The 23,335-nt window shown below is 35.7% G+C and overlaps 1 protein-coding gene across 13 annotated transcripts in view; it reads left to right on the top strand.

Moving 5' to 3' along the window:
* The window catches only part of CHD9 (chromodomain helicase DNA binding protein 9), a 244,937-nt gene that overhangs the window by 216,012 nt on the left and 5,590 nt on the right, over nucleotides 1-23,335 (top strand). For all 13 annotated transcript variants that reach the window (XM_059999872.1, XM_059999876.1, XM_059999878.1 and 10 more), the window contains 10 exons: nucleotides 488-707; nucleotides 3,340-3,542; nucleotides 5,505-6,413; nucleotides 7,359-7,522; nucleotides 8,271-8,543; nucleotides 9,282-9,450; nucleotides 13,931-14,070; nucleotides 14,379-14,600; nucleotides 19,432-19,560; nucleotides 23,074-23,178. In XM_059999872.1, coding sequence (XP_059855855.1) covers nucleotides 488-707; nucleotides 3,340-3,542; nucleotides 5,505-6,413; nucleotides 7,359-7,522; nucleotides 8,271-8,543; nucleotides 9,282-9,450; nucleotides 13,931-14,070; nucleotides 14,379-14,600; nucleotides 19,432-19,560; nucleotides 23,074-23,178 — 2,534 coding nt within the window. The remainder of the gene's footprint in view (nucleotides 1-487; nucleotides 708-3,339; nucleotides 3,543-5,504; nucleotides 6,414-7,358; nucleotides 7,523-8,270; nucleotides 8,544-9,281; nucleotides 9,451-13,930; nucleotides 14,071-14,378; nucleotides 14,601-19,431; nucleotides 19,561-23,073; nucleotides 23,179-23,335) is intronic.

Raw genomic sequence — 23,335 nt, forward strand, 5'->3', positions numbered from 1 at the left:
ATATGTTCTTCCCTGATGACTTTTTACCTGTTTCATTCTAATTAAATTGAGATAAACTTAATACAGAAAGCTTTAATTTGAAGAGTTTATAGTGTTCAACTTCTCAATGGATTTCAGTTGGACTTTTAATTTATTTAAGTTAAGGCATTGAGTATTTGCCTTCCAGTAAGATATGTTAGACCTGGAAATGCAAGAGTTGTATTTTCTGTGCAGATGAAGTTCTCTTTAAATATATAACATTGTAGTTCTTTATTCCACCGTGACCTACTCTTTGAGCTTGCTCTTAAAGTTTGTTGTAATTTTTAGAGCTATAGTTAAAACTTTTTTGAGAGGTTTGTTTTGTTTTTGTTTTTCATATAATCAGATTGGAAGAAAAAATTTTAAGTAGGGAAATTTTGCTGCTTTTGTGAACTTCATGACAGTATCTGTTTAGTTTTTGGGTTTTAGTTTTTTTTTTTTTAATTGACATGAGTTTCTTTAAATGTAGATGGTCAACTAATGGAGGGTGATAAAATTTATTGGCCTACTCAGTCAGCTTTAACCACACGTTTGAGGCGTCTCATCACTGCATATCAGCGTACTAATAAAAACAGACAAATCCAGCAGATACAACCTACTTTCTCAGTGCCTGCCAGTGTTATGCAGCCTCTTTATGAAGAAGCCACTCTTAATCCTAAAATGGCAGCCAAGATAGAAAGACAGCAGAGGTAAGACAATAGCACTAAATTTTTAATATATAGTATCTAAATATAGTGTTCATTCTGAAGTCTGTTAGGGTACGATTATCTCACGTTGTGAAAAACGTATGTAGGTAGAGAAGTTGGTCAAAGCAAAATGCTTTATGCATACCTACACATGTATGTAAATATATGTACACACAAATATGGTTAAGCTAATACAGATTATTGCATTTTATAGTTATTAGTCCATACTTTATATTTAATCATTCTTTTGTCATGTTTATGAACAGTGAGGTATGGGGGAAAATGAAGGTGCAAACTCAAGAATTAAATTATCAATGAAACGTATGTTTAAATTATATGAAATAAATTCCACTGTATCTTACTTTACATGATGACATTAATGAAATATAAGAATGTATGGAAGAGAAGTTCATCTATGCTTTTTACAGAGGATGAACCCTTAAAACTACTGATGTCAAAGGGGAACAAATAGTAGTAGAACTTCTTCAAGAGGCTTGTTAGGAAGACAAGCAAACTTCTCTCATCCCAAAAGCTTTAACTTCTTAAAAAGGATAGAATATATGGAAAAGAATAAGAAAGTTTAACAATAACCTGGCGTCCTTATTAAACCTGGATCTTTGAATTTTTTTCTGAAAGATAAATCATTGTTCCTTTGTTTCATTTGCAACACATTCATTGTAACCAGAATTTAGTCTGACACTTAAGATTTTAGCTATCCTAGACGTAATCTTCAAATACTCCTACCTATGTAAATTTACTGTTTCAGTTATCTATCGTTGCATAACAACCCACCCCAAAACGTAGTGACGTAAAAACAACATCAGTTTTTTGTTTGTCACTATTCTGTGGGTTGACCAGATGGTTCTTCTGCTTCCCGTGGTGTTGGCTGGAGGGAGGTGAGGGCTGGAAGGTCCATAATGGCCTCGCTCACATGGTTGGCAGTTGGTGTTGACTGCCAGCTGGGAGCTCAGATTCTAAGAGGGAGCATTCCAAGTGGCAAAGGCAGAAGCTGCAGATTTCTTAAGACCCAGCCTCTGCAGTTACAGAGTGTCACTTCTGCCACCTACTGTTGGTCAAAAAAAATCACAGGGCCAACCAGAATTTAAGGGAAAGGAAAATAGGTTGCATCTCTCGAAGCGAACTGTGGCAAAGACTGTGACCATCTTTAATCTACTGCATACATTTTCCCTTGCTCTGGCAGATCTGGATAATCTTCCTAAAGTACTAGTTTTATCATGATATTCAATGGCTCTTTATTTAGTATAGGGATAAAGTCTAACTTCTTAATTAATTCGAGTCTCTTCAATTTAGGCCTCAGCATGCATTACTAATTTTATTCTCTCCTATTCCCTCTGCCTGAATGCCCCACTGAGTCTTGACTCAGTATTCTACTTAAGTTGTTGCTATCACCCAGAACACCCTTCTTCCTACTTTTTAGTCCATACCTTGCCCTACTACTCCTTCAGAGTTCAACACATGTTCTATCTCCTCTATTAGTTTTTTTCTCAACCAGACTAGCTCACAGTATTCTCCCTGCTTTCTGCACTCATATAGCACTTATCTAAATAAAACTAGTCATTTTCAAAATAATAAAAGATACTGTAATGGCATTCATCTTTTCCTTTCCATGTCTTACCTTTCTAACTTGTAAATTCTTTGAAGGTAGGTGTCATATTTTTTTGTGTCCTATGTAATCCTTGAATTTATCCTTTCTTTTCCATTCCTACTTTATCACTCAGGTACAAGGTTCATATGACTTGATTGGTTGGTTTCCCAGAATGACTATTTTTACATCATCATTAACCTTCTTAATGTATCATCATGATAAAAATGGCCTGTTAATGTTTTTCAAAGGTCTTTCTCATATGCTTTTTCTCATTACACAACAAACTTGTGATTGTTAACCAGGGAAAAGATTCTACTGTGTTTGGAGATCTATGGTGTGTGAGGATATTACCCTCTTAAAGTATCTTCAGGAACTTGCAACTGAATAGAGACTATTTTTAGCCAGACATTTAGAGTGTTTTATAAACTGACCCCAAGCCTATCTTCCTCTGTCCCCAATATGAGCCTTCTCCTTTTCAATCTGGAATAGTCATCATCCCCTTAAAATGTAAATTACTTCCTACTTTGCTTATTCTGTGCCCTCTTTCTAGTTTCCTCCCTTAATCTTAACCGTGTTCCATCTTAAATGCCACTTACTCTGTGATGCCTTTCTTCATCACTCAAGTTTGAACAGATCCTTCCATCTTCTGTGCTGTCCTAAAATTCATGGTTTCTATAATACATACACCTGTAAAATGCTACCTTATACTGTAAATATGTTTGAAATGTTTTATCTTTTTCCCAAAGGGAGGGTCGTCATATCCTATACAATCTTGTATCCCATGCATATTTTTTTGCACAGTAAGTATGCAAAAAACTATTATTGTCTGAAGGAAAAGAAGCACAGTTGGATAGATGAGTCAGCTGGCATTTTAAAATCTATTTCTAAGGAAATAGCCCTGGATTTAATCCTTTAAAGTGTTAGGTACTTGAAATGGTTTTAAATTTTTATTATAGTCATTGTATTTTGCATTAATATTTATTTACTTCCGTGAGAAATGTGACTTTTTCTTTAATCTATTCAAAATAGATGGACAAGAAGAGAAGAAGCTGACTTTTATAGAGTTGTATCTACATTTGGAGTGGTGTTTGATCCTGACAGAGGCCAATTTGATTGGACAAAATTTAGAGCTATGGCTAGGCTACATAAGAAAACCGATGATAGTTTGGAGAAATATTTGTATGCATTCATGTCTATGTGTCGGAGGGTTTGTCGTCTTCCTTCCAAAGATGGTATGTATAAAATTTCTTTTTTTCCTCGTTTCAATCAAAGAAGCAAAATTAGTAAAATTCAGAAATTTCCAGCTATTTTATTTTAGTACTGTCTAATTCAACATTTCACCAGTTTTTCTGAATTGTAAATAAACTCTGCTCAAAGATCCTTTACTCCTTAATTCTACTATTGAAATGAGATCTAAAGAGAATAAAGGTACACATTTAATTTTGAGAAAATAGTGTTTTTATTAGATTTAGATTTATGATTGTGGGAGGTGGAAGATAAAGGATAGCTTTTGGTAAACAGAACTAACGTGTGTTTTTAGTCCATCTTGTAGGAACTGTGCTTAGAGGGCTTATTTACACAAGTAATTTTGCAAGAAGTGAGGCCTCCACTCAAAAGACATTTTAAAGAGTTTTAGTAGGAAAAAAACACCCAGGGCCTTCAAAAAAACAAAACGAAACGAAAACAATCAGAGCTGCTAATGCTCAGCTAAGGGACTATTCTGGGGTGAATTTATTGTTTTTGAAGCCCATGTAGGGATTTTCCATATATCCCTCACTCTTCCCTAATGTTAAAATCTTACATGACTATAGTTATAGTATAATTATTAGCCCAATCAGTACAATACCATACTAAATACCTATTCAAATCTTACTAGTTTTTCTACTGATGTCCTTTTCTGTTCCAGGAGCCCACATTGTATTTGGTGTTCTTTCTCCTTAGCCTCCTGCAGTCTGTAACAGTTCCTCAGTTTTGGGGTTGTTGTTGTAGTTGTTGTTTTCTTTAATGACCTTGATACCTTTGATCAGTTTTGCCATAAACCCCTCAATTGGGATTTGTCTTGTGTTTTCACACAATTGGATTGAGGTTATGCCTTTTTTCGCAAGAATACCTCAGAAATGATGTTGTGTCTTTCTTGGAATGTAATGTCAAGGGGTTCATGATGTCATTATGTCTTATTACTGATGATGTTGCCCTTGATTCTTTGGATTAGCTAGTTTATGCTGCATTTTTCCAGTGTAAAATGGTTACCTTCTCCCCTGTAGTTAACAGATATCTTAAGAAGATACTTTGAGACAACACAGATCCTGTTCTACTCAAACTTTCACCCATTGATTTCAGTAACCATCAGTAGATCTTGTCTGCAACAGTTTTTACTATGCAGTTCTCCTGCAAGGAAAAGCTGTTCCTTCTCCCTAGTCTACTTAATTATTTATTCATATTAGTATTTTTTCATGTGGGTATTTATTTTTTATTCTGTAGGTTATAATCCAGTACTATCAGAATTCATTTTGATGTTCAAATTGTTCCACATTTGGCCATTAGTAACTCCTTCAGGTGGTCTCTACATTATTTCAACAAGCCTCTATCTCTTTTTGAGTACTTCTCAACTGCCAGTATCTCTGCTCACAAAGATAAGACCTCATCAAAAGGAACAGAGTATGGTCTGATGTTAAAACTGAACTATCTCAGGCTGGTAGTTCATACACTGTTTGACAATTATTCCCATGTTTCCATCAAATTTTAAGAAAGCCTTTGTTGTCCCTGTGAGTTCACTGTAATGCCCTGAGTTACCTCGGTGCAGTTAAGGATATGTGGACTTAGGTTTGCTTATGGGGTGTTAATTTAACAGATTTAATTTGTATTTATAAATGAATTTGAGTGCTTTTCTCTTTAAAACACATTGACATTAGCTCATAGGGAATTTCTTAAAAGTAACTTCCTAGTTACATTAACACACCTCCAAAATAACTTTAATATTTTACTTAACTTTCTGTAGATCCAGTGTTATATGTTACATGATTTTTAGTACTTCTTTCTAAAATTTATATTTCTCCTCATTTAAAAACGTTAAAAAGAAATTCTGGAAAGTATACAATGATATTGAGTAGAGGTGCATTTTAGAAGTTGCTTTATTTGTTATAATATAATGAAGTATCTTTGAGTGTAATATGTTTGTTCTTGTTTCAATGTAGAATTGGTGGATCCAAATATTTTTATCCAGCCAATCACAGAAGAACGTGCTTCTAGGACTTTATATCGCATTGAACTTCTAAGGAAAGTAAGGGAACAGGCCCTCCGACATCCACAGTTGTTTGAGCGCTTGAAGCTTTGCCATCCAAATCCAGACTTACCAGTCTGGTGGGAGTGTGGCCCTCATGATAGGGACTTGCTCATTGGAGCTGCTAAACACGGGGTGAGCCGAACAGACTATCACATTCTTCGTGATCCTGAACTCTCATTTATGGCAGCTCAAAGGAACTACAGTCAAAGTAAGATGGCTCATTCAAGGACTTCTACCCCACTTTTACAGCAATATCAAGTAGCACTTTCTGCTTCTCCTCTTACCTCTCTACCTAGGCTCCTAGATCCTAAAGGTATTATTCTAGAGGATGTGAAAGTTAAAAGTGAAAACCTTAAAGAGGAGCCTCAGTTTTCTGAAGAAGAATCTATGACTTCTGAGGAAACCAGGACACTAATAAAGTCTGAGCCTGTAAGTCCAAAGAATGGTGTTTTACCACAGGCTACTGGAGACCAGAAATCTGGTGGAAAAGGTGAAACAGACAGACGCATGGTTGCAGCCAGAACAGAGCCTCTAACTCCAAACCCAGCTTCTAAGAAGCAGCGAGTCCACAAAAGAGGATCAGAGTCTAGTTCTGATTCTGACTCTGATTCTGAGAGATCGTCCTGTTCTTCCAGATCATCTTCTTCTTCGTCTTCCTCTTCTTCTTGTTCCCACTCTCGATCAGGCTCTAGCTCTTCTTCTTCCTCCTCTTGTTCTTCAGCATCATCTTCATCCTCATCCTCGTCCTCCTCTTCCTCATCCTCCTCCTCATCTTCATCAGAAGAAAGTGACAGTGAAGAAGAGGAAGTCCAAAAGCGAGGTATATGCATAAAGTGCTTTTTCTATTTTAAGACAGCATTTCACATGAAAATGAAAAGAATTGATTTGGATCACTTAAGCATATTTAAATTTTATGTGTACAGATTTTCTTAGAGAAGGACTACTGAAAACGCAACTAAATTCCTGGTTCTTACTCCGTATTCAGTATTCACATTGCAAAATGGGTTAGTCAAACCGGATTAGCGACTTGGCACAGTAATTTTATTACTTTGTGATTGCCTTAAATTTAGTATTACATCTTGCCTGGAACAAGTTGATCAGTGAACAAATAAAGGTAATATTTTATAACAGCCACCAGTCCGACTTACAAGAGTATCATAGGCCCTACTTGGCCCTACTTAGAAAGATCTAGCATAGGAACTTCAGCCTGTCGGTAGTGTTAGGTGGTCCTCTTCTGCGGGTGTCCTTATAGCGGTCTAACAGCTCAGGAAATGAGTCAACATCAAGTGGACACAGGAGCCACTGTGATACCCACAAGAGTGAGAATCTCCTGTAACAACTCCAGAAGCATGACTTTCAGGGTTACCACAAGGGACATGCCCAATTATGAGAGTCCCCTCTTTAGAGAATGATAGCCTCCCCAGCAATATTTGTGTTCTCCCAGTCCAGATACAGTTTACCAATCAGGAGTTTATGTATTTCCAGGGAAACAGACCTAGAGTGTTAACCATGGTTCAAATTTTCATGCAGAAAGGGATGTTTTGTTAACCTTTTTTTCCTCAAACTCCTTTATGCCACTTATTGTGCTTTTATTTCAATTTTAAAAATAATGAGTACTTTATTGTATTCTAGGTGAATTTTTTTTTACTTCTAACTTTTCATTTTCAAATATATCTGAATAATTATATAGGATTTGAAAAGTATATGTAAAATTGTGTTATGCAGTCTTTTTAAAACAGTTATAATTGGTTATGATTATTCTTAGCAGAAGGTACCCCTCACGTGAAAGCCTATGATGAAGAAAGCGTTGCATCGCTGAGCACTACCCAGGATGAGACCCAGGATAGTTTCCAGATGAACAACGGGACCCCAGAGTCTGCTTACATCCTGCAAGGTGGATACATGCTGGCAGCTTCGTACTGGCCAAAGGTAAATGAGTAATTTCTTGCTGGAATAGGTCATTTTTTGAGTATTTTTCTATATTTCTTTAATGATAGATATTATGTAGTAAAAAAAAGTCACTTATATGTAGAATGACATTTTGGTGTTAGCATTAAAAGTATCAAATATTACTATCAAGTAAATTAGGTCTACTTAAATGTATGTGTTTCTCAATATAACCCTAGAATATTTAGAAGAAAAGATAATGAATGCTTATGTTCACATACAAGTTAGTATTCAGGTGCTACTTTATGAATTAAGTGCTTTTAAGTGGGTCTTCTTGAAGAAATTTACCAAGCCAGTTGTGACCTAGAAAAAAGGTTCATTTAAGTACATGTACATATAGTGGTGGAAGTTCAGATTGGATTAAGACAGTTCTTCTTCCAGTATGTGACTAGGCTAGTAGAAGAGTACTTACCTTTAGGAGTGAGGTTGGGAAATAAATGGGAGAGGAGAGAACTCTTTACAAGTCTTATGTATACTTCTGAGTTGTTTGAACTTTGTACAAGGAACCTGTGTTACTCTTATAAAAACAAAAGAACAGAAAAATATCTTTATAGTATAATATTTTTTAATGTCACCAATGGGAATTTGTATAGAATTGTAAATGTATGTGAGAATATGTATGCATACCAAATACACATATGTTGTACCAGGGTTAAATCCATCAAGGCTGTGATCCCCAAAGTTCTGACTCAGTTATTAAAATTATCCTTTGATGTTCATGCTTTTCCAGGACCGTGTGATGATCAACCGGTTGGACAGTATTTGTCAAACAGTCCTGAAAGGGAAGTGGCCTTCAGCTAGAAGAAGTTATGATGCCAATGCAGTGGCTTCTTTCTATACCACAAAGCTGCTGGACAGCTCTGGCACAGCTACAGAATATAGTGAGCCCAGCGTGCCCACTCCTGCAGGTGCTGGCGTTAAAGAAGAACACGATCAGTCAACACAGATGTCAAAGGTGAAGAAGCATGTACGAGAAAAGGAGTTTACAGTGAAAATCAAAGACGTATGTTTATTTTTATTGCCCTAGGACCTGATTGCGATTGCGGTGTGCAGCATGCTTTTCCTGCAAATGGCTGCCTGCTCTTACTCTTACTTCCTTCACATACTTGTTTTCTGGCATTTGGATTGTTTTCTTTTAGATATCCAGGTTATTAAACTTGAATATTCTACTAGAGGAATCATCATTAAATATGTTTTTCTACCTATACTTCTGAAAATAGTCCTTCTGCAGATCAAGATGCTTTCTTAAACAGTCTGACAATTTCTTATTGTTTGGTTCTTTTATATAGTATTCACATGGTATGTCAGTGCACTTCCTGTTTTAAACATTTAGCATGCCCTGTTATCAGTAACATTTTATTGTTCAGTATGATTTTTGAAGCTAAATTGATTACTCAGTGTCTAAAACATGGGTAATATCTTCTAATATGTCATGTGAATAGTGTACACAGAGACATAGGTCAGAAGCTGAAAGGGTTACAATGTGCTAGTCACATGAAAAGCTCTGTTTTGCTCAGAAAAGTATATGTAATACCTGGATGTTTTTCATTTAAGATAGAAATTTTAATATTCATTATAGTAATTGATTAAATGTTTTTCTCCAATTGATGTATGAATAAGAGAACATGATTAACTTTTCAGGGTTTTTAACCTCACTTTTTCTAAGTAAAAGATTTCTCTCAATATACTACGAGTTTTTTTTTTAATCATTTCTTTCTTATTAATGGTGTTTGTTTAACAGGAAGGTGGTTTGAAGTTGACATTTCAGAAGCAAGGGCTTGCTCAGAGAAGGCCATTGGACAGTGAAGATGGTGCTCTAGGGCAGCAGCAGTACCTCACTCGACTTCGGGACCTTCAAGGTGCGTCAGAGACCAGCCTCGCCAGTTTTCCAAAATCCATGCCAATATCAGGTGAATATGCTAGTAATCATTGCCTCAGCATGCAAAATCATTTGCAAATCCTTTTTTACTTACTCATAGGATACTTACGAGAACCAGATTGTTACTACTTTAAACAGCCCTCCTATTATTAGAAAGCTCTAATTATCACAAAATTTCTTCTTATTTGGAAGCAAACTTTGCCTGCAATTGGTTCTTCTCAGTGACTGAAGTTCTGTCTTCAAAGGCCTCAGAGAATTAACCTAGTCCTATGTCTGCATGATAATCTTAACATTCAGAAAACAATGATCATATCTCCCCTTGGGACGATATTTTGTACTAACCTTTTGACTATTTGAATCAACAAGTATTTATTGAATACTGAACTGGTGCCCTGTGTTCTGTGCTCTCTAGGCACTGAGGAATCCATCCATAAGCAGTTTTTTTATTTTGTTGATGTATCTAGTTGTACTTTAATTCTTTCTGTGTCCCTCTTAAAGTATGCTGTCAAGAACTGATAATTCTAGTTAAGAGCAGCTGAGTCTTAAAATGTATGGACCACAGCATACTAATCGTAAAAAATGTAACTTTTCAATTAAAAGCAGGTAAGTGACTGGAATTTCCTTTATACCTCCATATACATAAGGCTAAGGACTCTATTTCAGTATTCTACTAAATTCGTTTGCCATACAATAACTTGTAAACATTTCAGAACTCCTGTGCCTGTGTACAATGTGTGGAATTGCTGAAGTTTGGGAAAATAGTGCTTTATTATAGGTGTTAAATTGATTGCTGTTTCCAGTTGCTGCTCTTACCGCTTTCTAATTATAAATTATAATTAAATTATAAATTAGAGTCATCAGACTTACTTTTGTCTCTTATGGTTTCATTAACCATTCAGTGTAAGTCTCCAATTACTGGACTTTCAGACACATAGGAATGAGCCACAGTTCTCTTACTGAAGTATAAATCCCCCAAATTGTGATTTACAATGGTAAGGAGCTCTTTTTTTCGTGAGAAAATGGGAAGAGATGGGGAAGATAAGCTCTGGGCTTTTTTGCCCAACCTAAGTGGGTTTAATAATACCACTGCTTGTACCTTGATAAGTCCGTAACTCTATAAAGTGGGATTGATACATCTATCATCTGAACATTTTACTGCTATTGCAGCTGAAGATTTTACAGTCTTTGCCTATAAGTAATTCTTTGGTAAATAATACTGTTTTAATAGTATCAATAGTAATTATAACACTAATTTGCACCTATACCAAATATTAAAAAGCCTCAAAAACATTAAAACTAGATAGAATTATCTTAGAATTGTATCTCATCCATCTTGATAATTGCAAATGTGAAATCTGTTTTTGTTTTTGGCCGTGCCATGTGGCATGTGGGATCTTAGTTCCCCAGTGGGGGATTGATCCCTTGCCCCCTGCATTGGGAGATCCGAGTCTTAACCGCTGGACCACCAGAGAAGTCCCTGTAAATGTGAAATCTAGCTCTGTCTTCCTACATGACTCTTAGGAAACCTGCTAACATTTTTTAACCTTTTCTTGTTCGCGAAGTGAGGAGTTGGGGTCAACGGAGAGGTAGCATTGTTAGGTGGATTAAATAATATATGTAAAGTGACTAGTATGGAAATTGGCACATAATTAGATGCTAAACAGATGTTAAAATTAGGTTTTAGAATTAGATGCTCAACAACTGGTATTATAATTCTTCATATTAAGCCCTTTTTATGTTTGTATGGGCACCCCCGAATTTTATCTAAAAGCTTTGAGTGAAGATACGTCATATAATGTAAATTAATTAATGAAGGACAGTAAAATAGCATAAATTATAAGAGGACAAAACTAAAGAGCCTATTCCAGAAATCACCTGGAATAGTACACAAAAGATGGTAGAGCCAAACAGCCTGGATTTGAATTCTGTCATTTAACACTGTTGTGACATTGGGCCTGAGACATAATGTTTCTGATCACATTTATAAAATGGGCTTAATACCTCTGTGTTTTGTTTGTTTTGTTTTTGGTAATTTAAGAAAACATTTGTAAAACCTAGTCCAGAATATGGCACCTAGTAGGCATTCAATAGAAAGAAGGTATTTTTAATATTGTTGTAATTACAAATCTAAGACAAAGACAACACAGGCTTTATAGAGTAGACTAGGTTAAATTTTCCATTTTGGATTCTAGGTTAAAATAAATCAGTAATGTTTATTAAAATCACTCTCAAAAAGAAGTCAAGGTAGCTGGGTTTGTTGTTGATTTAAAAAATGAAAGAAGTCAAGGGAGTATATAATTTGCCAAATTGGGTATGTTTACAAATGATCAAGTAGGATTTCTTTATAAATACATAATTTGGTGTGTTATACTAATGTTTTTCCATAGATAATTGTATTAAGTACTTTTCTTTTTATATAGCACTGGGATAGCAGTAAAGGGAAAGTGAAAGAAACTTAAGACAGTCTCTGCCTTTCAGTTGCTTGGTAGACTAGACCCACATGTTAAAATATTAGACAATACGTTAAAAACAAGATAATATATCTTGCTACACAGCATTATAGTTAATAAATATTGGAAAAGAGAGAAGCCACTGCTGTCTAGAGACTTAGGCAGAGTCCTGTGGAAGAGGCAGAATTGAACAGAATTTATAAGAGGAAGATTAGATAATGGTTTTTCTGGAAAATGACATTGAGAGAGTCAGGGAATAGCGTGAACCAGAGACTTGATGTTGGGAAAATTGTATGGTTTTAGGATAAGACTGACCTAGCTACTGTTTAAATTCTTACTGGAGAGATATTTGTATAAGGTCAGAGACTGCTTAGCAAAGGTAAATCTAGATTATGGGCAGCATCAAAAAGTGAGCTGGGGAGGGGATTGGGTTGGTGGTCAGGCAGGAATGAGGCTTGATGTAAGGCATTTCATTCATACTAGAATAGGAAGCCATGAGAAGTTCTTATAAAACAGAATAGTACTTTTAAAAGTAATATTTTAGGAAAGTTATTCTATTATTACAGTTAAAATGTACTATAGTGAAAGTATTTTCAAATATTCATAATATTTTGTTAATCTGATTTTAATGAAATAATGAAAGCTGTTCTTTTTTAATAATGTTATGTCACATTCCTCAGTGCTTTCATATGCAAAAATAATTTTTACTCATTGTAATTAGTTATTCCTTACTAATTATGAATTACGGTATTTTTTGTAACTGAGATGTGAGGAGAGTGATTTCCATAAGATTACACAGCCAACCAAAGGGAAATGTCTTTTAGGGACACACAGGACTTGGTCAAAAATTCTCCTTGAATGATTGAAAATGCATTTCTCGCTACAAACTGTGAACCATTTTAAGCAAACATCTCATTATTAATATTTTCTTTTATAAGAGTGTTCTAGATTACGTACTCTTTAAGGACAGGAACTGTGTCTTACCTTTGAATCATCATAGTGCTTTGTACATAGCTGTTTGATAAATGTGTATTTATTTATTAGGAAAAAAATGAATGCGTGGTACTGTTTCATTCATACCTCTTACAAACATTTTTTAGTGAGTGCCTACTGAAATGAAGAGTGAGAAGGGTCAGTTTAATTTGGCAAGAAACAGTGGTGGTCTTAAAGAAAATACCTTAAATAGGCTGGGGCAGGAGTGGACTGTGGGAATTGAGGAGTGAGGTTGTCATGAGAAAGGGGAGCATAATAGCAACCAACTTTTCAAAAGTTTTGAAAGTTATGAAAAAGCTGAAAGAAGTTTATTTTTTATTTGAGTTGGGCCATGTTTTTAAGTTGATAAGAATCTAATGTAGAGTAAGATATTTTGGCACAAAAAAACAAAGATAAATGATAAAACAAACTTTTAGAAAAAGTAGGGATTAATGGGTTCAAAAAAGGGGGAAAAGTTTGTCTTGTACATGAGAAAGGCATGGTTCTTCCTCGAAAAGGGGACAAAAGAAAAGACGTGTGACTATCCAGGGGAAAAATTTGAGGAGACAAGTCAAAACTTGAAAGAGACCTAGATTACAATTCTCCTGGTTTTTAAATGAGAAATGAGGTGGTATTTTTAATCCAAGAATTACTTGATTTTGTCTGACTGCTTGTAAAATAAGAACTAAATTTCTATGTATTTTTTTAAATAAACTTTTTCTTTGATCATGAGTATCATTACAAGCATTAATTATTTATTTTATTCTATTTTATTGGAGTATAGTTAATTTACAATGTTATATTAATTTCTGCTATACAACAAAGTGATTCAGTTATACATATATATACATTCTTTTTCATATTCTTTTCCATTATGGTTTATCACAGCATACTGAATATCGTTCCCTGTGCTATACAGTAGGACCTTGTTGTTTATCCATTCTCTATATAATAGTTTGTATCTGCTAATCTCAAACTCCCACTCCATCCCTCCCCAACCCCCGCAAAATGTCTATGTATTTAGAAAAGTAATTACGTTTAATTTAAGAACTAGATTTTTATCACTCTTTTGCATTTTTAATTTGTTAGGTACTCCCATTCAGTCAACCCTTGGTGCCAATGGAGTTTTATTAGACAACCAGCCTGTAGTCAAAAAAAGGCGGGGAAGGAGGAAGAATGTAGAAGGTGTTGACATCCTCTTTTTCAACAGAAATAAACCACCTAATCATGTAAGTAAAGTAATGCTTAAAAACTACTGATCCTTGAGTCCAAAATTCAATTCTAGTAAATATACATATTGCTGTTTGTGAATGTTTTGTAGAATAATAAAGATAATTAGAAAATTAAGAGTATATAGCTTTAGATTGTATCTCAGTAGAATCCAGCACTGGCTAAGATTCATGAAAATTTTAAATTTGAAAGATTTAGCTGACCTTTAAACAACTTTTTTTTCCTCTTCAAAAAGAATTGCTTCATTGGACCAAAATCAGAATGCTAAAGCATGGAAATAAAATTGTCATTTGATGTTTTTCTACAGGTTACTTTAGGCTTAACCACCTCACAGATTTCTACAGGGATAAATCCAGCACTATCCTATACTCAACCTCAAGGAATTCCTGATACAGAAAGTCCTGTTCCAGTTATTAATCTTAAAGATGGGACAAGACTTGCAGGCGATGATGCACCGAAGAGAAAGGATTTGGAAAAATGGCTTAAGGAGCACCCAGGTTATGTGGAAGATTTAGGAGCTTTTATTCCTGTAGGTGATGCCTTATAAAATTTCGTATATTTTACTTCTATGATTGGTCACACCTATAATGATGAAGCATAAATTCTCACCCACTTATGTGTTCTGCCCAAGATTTAGGAAAATTAGCAGAAAAAAATAATGACTATCTTTCGATACAATACAATATCATTTTCCATTTTTCCATTCTGCATTCAATAAGTGTTTAAGTAATAAAAATCACCTCTCATATACAGAGTACTATCATAGACCCAATGAATATTGTAAAGTTACAAAACTTGCAATCTTTTCCCACAAATAGTTTGTTTTAAAATAATAATAATAATAGTAAACATTTATTGAGACTTAGCTGTGTGCTTGGCTTTATACTTAGCATGGATTACCTAATTTAACACCCCCTAACTTTATCAGAATGGCATCATTATAACTTTATAAAGAAATGGAAATACTGAAATTTTAAATATTGGGTTGGCCAAAAAGTGCCTTCGGTTTTTAAGTAAAAATAAAAGACACATTTTTCATTTTCACCAAGAACTTTATTTAACAACATATTCACCATTTTGTTCCACTACCTTCTGCCATTTTTCAGGCAACTTCATAATTCCATCTTCCCAAAACTTTTTATCTTGTTGAGCAAAGAACTCTTCCAGGTGCCTTTTATAGTCTTCCAAGGAATTGAAATTTTTTCCATTAAGAGAATTTTGTAAAGACCAAAATAAATGGCAATCTGAAGATGCAATGTCTGGTGAATATGGTGGATGAATCAGAACTTCCCAGCCAAGCTGCAACAGTTTTTGCCTGGTCATCAAAGAAACATGCGGTCTTGCGTTATCCTGATGGAAGATTATGTGCTTTCTGTTGACTAATTCCGAACACTTTTCATTGAGTGCTGCTTTCAGTTGGTCTAACTGGGAGCAGTACTTGTTGGAATTAATCGTTTGGTTTTCCAGAAGGAGCTCATAATAGAGGACTCCCTTCCAATCCCACCATATACACAGTATCACCTTCTTTGGATGAAGACCAGCCTTTGGTGTGGTTAGTGGTGGTTCATTTCGCTTGCCCTACGATCTCTTCTGTTCCACATTGTTGTACAGTATCCATTTTTCATCTCCTGTCACAATTTGTTTTAAAAACGGAACGTTTTCATTACGTTTAAGTAGAGAATCACATGCGGAAATACGATCAAGAAGGGTTTTTTCTGCTTAACTTACATGGAACCCAAACATCAAAGCGATTCACATAACCAAGCTGGTGTAAATGATTTTCAACACTTGATTTGGATATTTTGAGTATGTCCGCTGTCTCCCGCGTGGTATAATGTTGATTGTTCTCAGTTAGTGTCTCAATTTGATCACTATCAATTTCAACTGGTCTACCCGACCATGGAGCACCATCCAGCGAGAAATCTCCGGCACGAAACTTTGCAAACCACTTTTGACACGTTCGATCACTCACAGCCCTTTCTCCATATACTGCACAAATATGTTTTTGTGTTTCGGTTGTGTTTTTACCTTTCTTGAAATAATAAAGCTTAATATGCCGAAAATGTTGCTTTTTTTCTTCCACCTTCAGTATTAAAATGGCTACGCAAAAATTCACCAATTTTGATAAGTTTTTTTTTTAAATGCACGCTGATATGACAGCTGTCACAATACAGTCTAACGAAATTGTTTCGAATGAAGTTAAAGACAACTAAGTGCTACTAGAGCCATCTTATGGAAAACACCAAATGAACCTTTTGACCAACCCAATAAATAGTGCAAGGCCACACAGCTAATAAGTCTTAAATCCACTGTTCAAACTGCTACACTTAAGATCTCATAAGAATACACCTTCTGGTTCATGTCAGATGCATGGTTTATATTAGTCAAAGAGGAGAACAGATATATTAATATGCATTTTTCTTATCCTCTGAAATACTTTCTACTCACTACCTTATGGGCATATGTCTTTCTTACTCATAGAAATCTATTATTTAAGTTTGTAATGCTTTACTGTCAGATGCTGATGTACCAAATTTTGTATCAGTCTCCCTTGATGTTTCTATATATTTTAGAAGGTAAAAGAGTAATGGCATATCCTCTATACAATGAAGTTAGTGGGTTTGTTCTATCTGCTTCCATTATGAAGATTAATTGGATAACCCATTGAAGTCGTCCCCTACCCCATGAACTTCTTAAGGGCTGTCCTATTCACCTTGTATCCCCAGGACTTAGCACGTAATTCCTGCTACAGGGGATGGTATCTAGCTCCTTGTAAATATTTACTGAGTCAGTGATTTAAAAAATTAAAAATGAAAGTCTTTTGGAGACTAAAAAGTGCTATATAAAGGTAAAGTGATTGTTATTTTATTAACAAAAAAATTCATTACCTTATTTTTTCATGCAAAAGAACCACAGAAGCTCCAGTCCCTAGAATGTGACTGTAATATCTATTTTTATATACTTGTATCTGTAATATATATTTAGTTTAATATTTTACATTGCTATTGTCGTCCTCAAGAGATAAGGTAGTCTAAAATAGGGAGCCTCAGTCTTAGCTTTTGAATGCCTTTCATATCCCTAATTTTTTCAAAAGATGCCACAAATTCTCAAATAAACTTTCTGTTAATTCTTTTGATTTAAAAAAAAAAGCACCAAATAAAACTCTTGTAATTATGAGGGGAAGGGTTGTCAGTAAGGTGAGCAATCATAAAATGAGTATTGCAATTCTAAAAATAATGAGAATTGTTAGTTTAACCCTATACTTATTAACATGTTAGAAAATACCATTTATTCAGTCAGTAAATTTTTATTGAGCAACTATTATGTGCTAGTTACTATTTAAAGGGATTTAGGATAAAACAGTGAACAATATAAAGTTCTTGCCCTCATGGCAGTTATACTCTAGTCTCTGAAGATTGTCATACCTTTCTCTTCCCACTGCAAAGGAATCTTTATTACTTTTTTTTTTAACTTATAGGAGTTCATCATTTTCCCTGCAAATAAACCTTTTGTCCTAATTTTTATATAACTTTATTATTAAGATTTTAAAACATTGTTATAAGTAGCATTTGTTGGAGTACAGAATACAAGATAACAACTGGTATGATTTCCAAGGGCACTTTACATTAATGGTATATTGAATCTCACACTTTGCTGTGGTATCTCTACAACAAAATGATCATAACGTGGTATATGTACTATACCAGTGGTATGTATAAACTGCCATGGAAACTGATAAAAGAATAATTACTCTGCCCAAGCAGAGTATCTGGGAAAAGATAGAAAATAGAGCTGACATGACTGGTGGATGATAAAAGAATAAGTAAGCATTTGACCAGGTTAATACTGGTCAAATGCCTACTTATTCTAGGCAGGATAAGAGGAGGATACTCTAGGCATTATAGAACAATTATGAAGAGAGTCTAAAAAGGATATAGTCATAAAACAGTGACTAGTCTGATATTCCAGAGTATGTGAGGGAATGAGTGGGGTAATAGTAATTGGATAGAAAAGATGAATTCAGTCCAGGCTGTGATGGGACTGGTATGCCATGCTGAAGAGTTTGAGCTTTAGTCTGTTGGAATTTGTAATTGTTTAGAAATGACTACAGACATCAAGCCTTACTTTGTTAACAGTTGTTAACAGAGGTAAGCAGCATGGTTTGATAGAGTTTTTATTGCCACCTGCTAGCTGCATGACCTTGAGGAAGGTATCTTCTCTGAGCCTTGATTCCCATTTGTAAAATAAGAATAATATCTTTGGGGGACTTCCCTGGTGGTCGAGTGGTGAAGACTCTGTGCTCCCAACGCAGGGCGGCCCGCGTTTGATCCCTGGTCGGGGAACTAAGATCCCACATACCGCAACTAGAGAGCCTGCGTACCGCAGCTACTGAGCCCGCGTGCTGTACAGCCCACCCGCGCACTCTAGAGCCTGCACGCTGCAATGAAGACCCAGAGCAGCCAAAATAAATGAATACACTTTTTTAGAAAAGAATAATATCTTTGAGTATTGTGAGGATTATGTGAAAAGAGATAAGAAAGTTTATTAGTGAGATGAAGAGAAATGAAAGCCACTAGTACACATATAAATGCTATCAGAGCACTGAGAAAATCTGATGTTTCACGTGAAATTCATCAGGAGAAAATGTAAAGAGGAAGCTCTTCCAGCATTATTGATAACTCCTTCAAATAACACTCTAGAAATACAGTGATCTTTGAGGGCATTTAAGGAAAGAACTAGCAATGTCCTCCTCATTTCAGGAGCCTACTTTCATACAGAAAGATAATACTGATCATTATTAATAATTGCCTTGAATAATTTTTCAAATATATAATTTGAGGAAAAGGTTCATGTAACATTGTCTTATTCAGCATTTTTATTAATAAATATAAAAATATTTAAACCTTAAATATTTTTAACATATAGCTATGGGGTAAATTCTTTAATATGATATATTGAAGATATGTGATAGAATATATATGATATAATATAAATCTTCAATATATAATATAAACAGTTGACCCTTGGACAGTATGGTTGTCAGAAGTACTGATGCATGCCACCCCCACAGCCAAAAATTTGAGTATGACTTTACAGTTAGCCCTCCGTGTCCTCAGTTCCGCATCCCTGGGTGCAGTCAGCCATGGATCGTGTAGTCCTGTAGTACGTATTTATTGAAGAAAATCCACATATGAGTGAGCCTGCACATTTCAGACCCATGCTATTCAAGGGTCAACTGTATTAATATATCTTATCTATAACGTATCTTCAATTTTATATGACTAAATTTCTTGGATCAGCCTATTTGTACTAGTTGCACAGTTAGATTTTCAAGCCATTCCTTTGTCCATGTATTTTAGAGAATGCAGCTCCATGAGGGGAGACCCAAGCAAAAAAGGCATCGTTGCAGAAACCCCAATAAACTAGATGTGAATAGTCTCACTGGAGAAGAACGTGTTCAGCTGATTAACAGAAGAAATGCCAGAAAGGTATTTATATATTTGTTGTTAATTTTTCATGTTGATTCACTGCTTAAGAGATCTCTAGAACACTACTTCATTATGCAGTATTTTCTAACAGACCTGGTTGGGTTAAATGTAGAAGATTTGTGGGAAAAGACATGGACTACAATTTTATGCAGTCTAATTTCAAATCCCACATCTTTGTCTAAGCTGTTGAATGAAATAAGCAAGTTAGTTTACATTATCTGTGCCTAAGCAGTGGCCCTGAGCAAGAGCACTACATGTAAGTCAGTGGTTCTCAAAAGGGGGCACTTTGTTCTCCAGGGGACGTTTAGCAACGTCTGGAAACATCTTCGGTAGTCACAACTTTGGAGTAAGGAGGTGGGTGTTGGGGAGGTGGTGAGCAGGGGAAGGATGCTAGTGGCATCTAGTGGATAGAGGCCCGGAATGCTGCTACACCTCCTGCAGCACAGGGGCCAACCCCTACAACACCAGTCCAAAATGTCTGTAGTGCAAAAGTCGAGAAACTCTGTTGAAAAGGGGACACTATTCTCATCATGGCCATTATAGATTTATATATTTATCACGTGATTTTCCATCATTTGGCTGTTAAGTGCCTCGTTCTATCAAAATGGGCATATTACATAATTTTCTGATAGATGGAAATAAAATGTCTTAAACAAAGGTACCTTATACACTAATAGTATCCCTGTGTTTACCTTCTTGCTTTATTGATTGATGAATGGTAACAGTCAGGTTTTTCCAAAGTCTATTTCTGAACCAGATGTGGCTCAACATTTGTTTTCCCAAATTGTGTCTGTTTTATGTTTGGATTGGTATATGTCTCTTTTACCTCCTAAAGTAAATGATAGAACACTTGTGGCACCCTTTTGTAAGTTCATAGCTTTGACATTTTTATTGTTTTCTATTCTGATGAGCAAGCAACAAAATAAGTAAGAAAGAAGAAATGGCCTCAGAGTAAAAACAGCAAATTTCTCATTGAGTTCCTTCACTCACAAATTAAATTACCCTACATAGGTCACATTAATTCCCTAGTTCTGTCTTGCTCTCTATTAAATGACCTCACTGCTAGTATAAAAATACATGAACTGGGGCTTCCCTGGTGGCGCGGTGGTTAAGAATCCGCCTGCCAATGCAGAGGACACAGGTTCGAGCCCTGGTCTGGGAAGATCCCACATGCCGCGGAGCAACTAGCCCCGTGAGTCACAATTACTGAGCCTGCGCGTCTGGAGCCTGTGCTCCGCAATGGGAGAGGCCGCGATAGTGAGAGGCCCGCGCACCGCGATGAGGAGTGGCTCCCACTTGCCGCAATTAGAGAAAGCCCTCGCACAGAAACGAAGAACCAACACAGCCAAAAATAAATAAATAAAATTAAATTTAAAAAAAAATACATGAACTCATTTGACTTTCTCAGAAGAAATATTGAAATTGGAAGAAAACTACTTTTAAAATAACAATTGTCTTAATATTATCGTATGCACTAACTCATTAAAATTAATACTGATTTTTCCCCAATTTTGTAGAGATAGCTTATTCAGCTTTTGTTAGTGCTTTAAAGTGATGTCATAGATGTATTAGGGGAAGAACAAGATGACATTTTAGTTGCATTTTACTTAATTTTATGCTTGCATAGATTGTGTTACAAATCTTTGCACTTCATCTTATAATGAAATTAGCATTTCTAGATATGAATAAATTTCTCTTAGCCAGTTTTAAGGAAATGGAACCATTTTTTAAATTTTTACTTGTTAGGTTTAACATTAAACACCCTAAATTTTATTTTTCATTGTTGGTAACATGATAAAAGTCCTGTTCATTTCCTTTAGTTTGTAGATTTCTTTATTGTTCTGAGTTTCTAGAGTGCAGACTTGAGGATTGATCAGTTACTAAGGAAAAGATCCACTTGCTGAATCCCCATAAACCATACAGAGGGCCTCCAGTTTAAACTGGAGCTTAATGAAGGTCATAATAAAAAGGAGATGGCAACAGAAACTTGAGAGGCTAAGTAAAGATTATAGGAAATACTAGATAAGAATACCTATAGGTATTATAACTAGCCATATTAAACCCTGTCTATATCCTAACAAGATATAGTATGTATTCATTCAAAAAGGTGTGGAAAAAGGAATTATTCAAGAAGTGTCTTTAGACTCCAAAGGAACATTAAATTGGTAGGTTCAAATCATTTAAACATTTAAAGGGATATGTATATTTTTATACTTTTAGGGTATCAGTTTACATAATAGATAAGTGCATGGGCTTTTGAGACCTGAGTTTGAAAGCTGATCCTAACACTTACTAGCTAGCTTTAGGCAACTTGTATAACTTCTCTGAGGCTTAGTTCCTTCATTTGAAAAATAGAAATAATACTTTCTCAAATGGATGTAGCGAGTACTAAAATAAATTATGTACTCTAAAGTCCTTAGCACAATAGTTGGTAATATGATAATAATAATAATAGCTTATATTTATTATGTGCCAGAACCTTTGCTGAGTCACTTGAATTATCTTCATAAAACCCTATGAGGGAGGTGTTGTTATCTCCATTTTGCAGATCAGAAAACTGAGGTTCAAAGAGATTTACTGATATACCCTAGTTCATGTAGGTGGTAAGTCTGACTCCGAAGGGTATACTCTTAACTAGGCTACACTGCCTACCCAACATAGTAATTTCACAGTAAACGGTAGTTATTTATTTTACTGTTCCAGTAACTCAAAAACATTTAAGGGACTTCCCTGGTGGCACAGTGGTTAAGAATCCGCCTGCCAATGCAGGGGACACAGGTTCGATCTCTGGTCCAGGAAGATCCCACATGCTGCGGAGCAACTAAGCCTATGTACCACAACTACTGAGCCTGCGCTCTAGAGCCCACGAGCCACAACGACTGAGCCCACATGCCACAACTACTGAAGCCCGCACACCTAGAGCCCGTGCTCCGCAACAAGAGAAGCCACCACAGTAAGAAGCCTGCGCACCGCAACGAAGAGTAGCCCCCGCTCGCCGCAACTAGAGAAAGCCTGCCCGCAGCAACAAAGACCCAATGCAGCCAAAATTAATTAATTAATTTTAAGGAAAGAAAGACATTTAAAATTTACATTAGGACATGTTTATATAGTATATTAATAGTTCTTGTGGATTGTGGTAGTCCTTTTTAATGTAATAAAGATTGTCAAAAGTGGTTCAACGAATACATGTGTTTTAAAAAAATAAACTCTGGGGCTTCCCTGGTGGCACAGTGGTTGAGAGTCCGCCTGCCGATGCAGGGGACGCGGGTTCGTGCCCCGGACCAGGAAGATCCCACATGCCGCGGAGAGGCTGGGCCCGTGAGCCATGGCCACTGAGCCTGCACGTCCGGAGCCTGTGCTCCGCAACGGGAGAGGCCACAACAGGGAGAGGCCCACGTGCCGCAAAAATAAATAAATAAATAAATAAACTTGTACAGCACAGAATAAAAGCAAGAAATGTCTTCATATTTAATAGTGCTTTTAAGTGTCTAACGATCTGTTTTTCATTTATAGGTTGGAGGTGCCTTTGCTCCCCCTCTGAAAGATTTATGTCGGTTCCTGAAAGAAAATACAGAATATGGAGTAGCTCCTGAATGGGGAGATGTTGTTAAGCAGTCTGTGAGTATTTCATAAATAATAATTCAGACATCATTTTTAAAATTAGATGCCATTTAATTATAACTTAGATTAAATTTTAAGAATTAACAAAATAGGGCTTCCCTGGTGGCGCAGTGGCTAGGAATCTGCCTGCCAATGCAAGGGACACAGGTTCGAT

Source organism: Delphinus delphis, chromosome 20 (genome assembly GCF_949987515.2).
Source record: "Delphinus delphis chromosome 20, mDelDel1.2, whole genome shotgun sequence".
Lineage (NCBI taxonomy): Eukaryota > Metazoa > Chordata > Mammalia > Artiodactyla > Delphinidae > Delphinus > Delphinus delphis.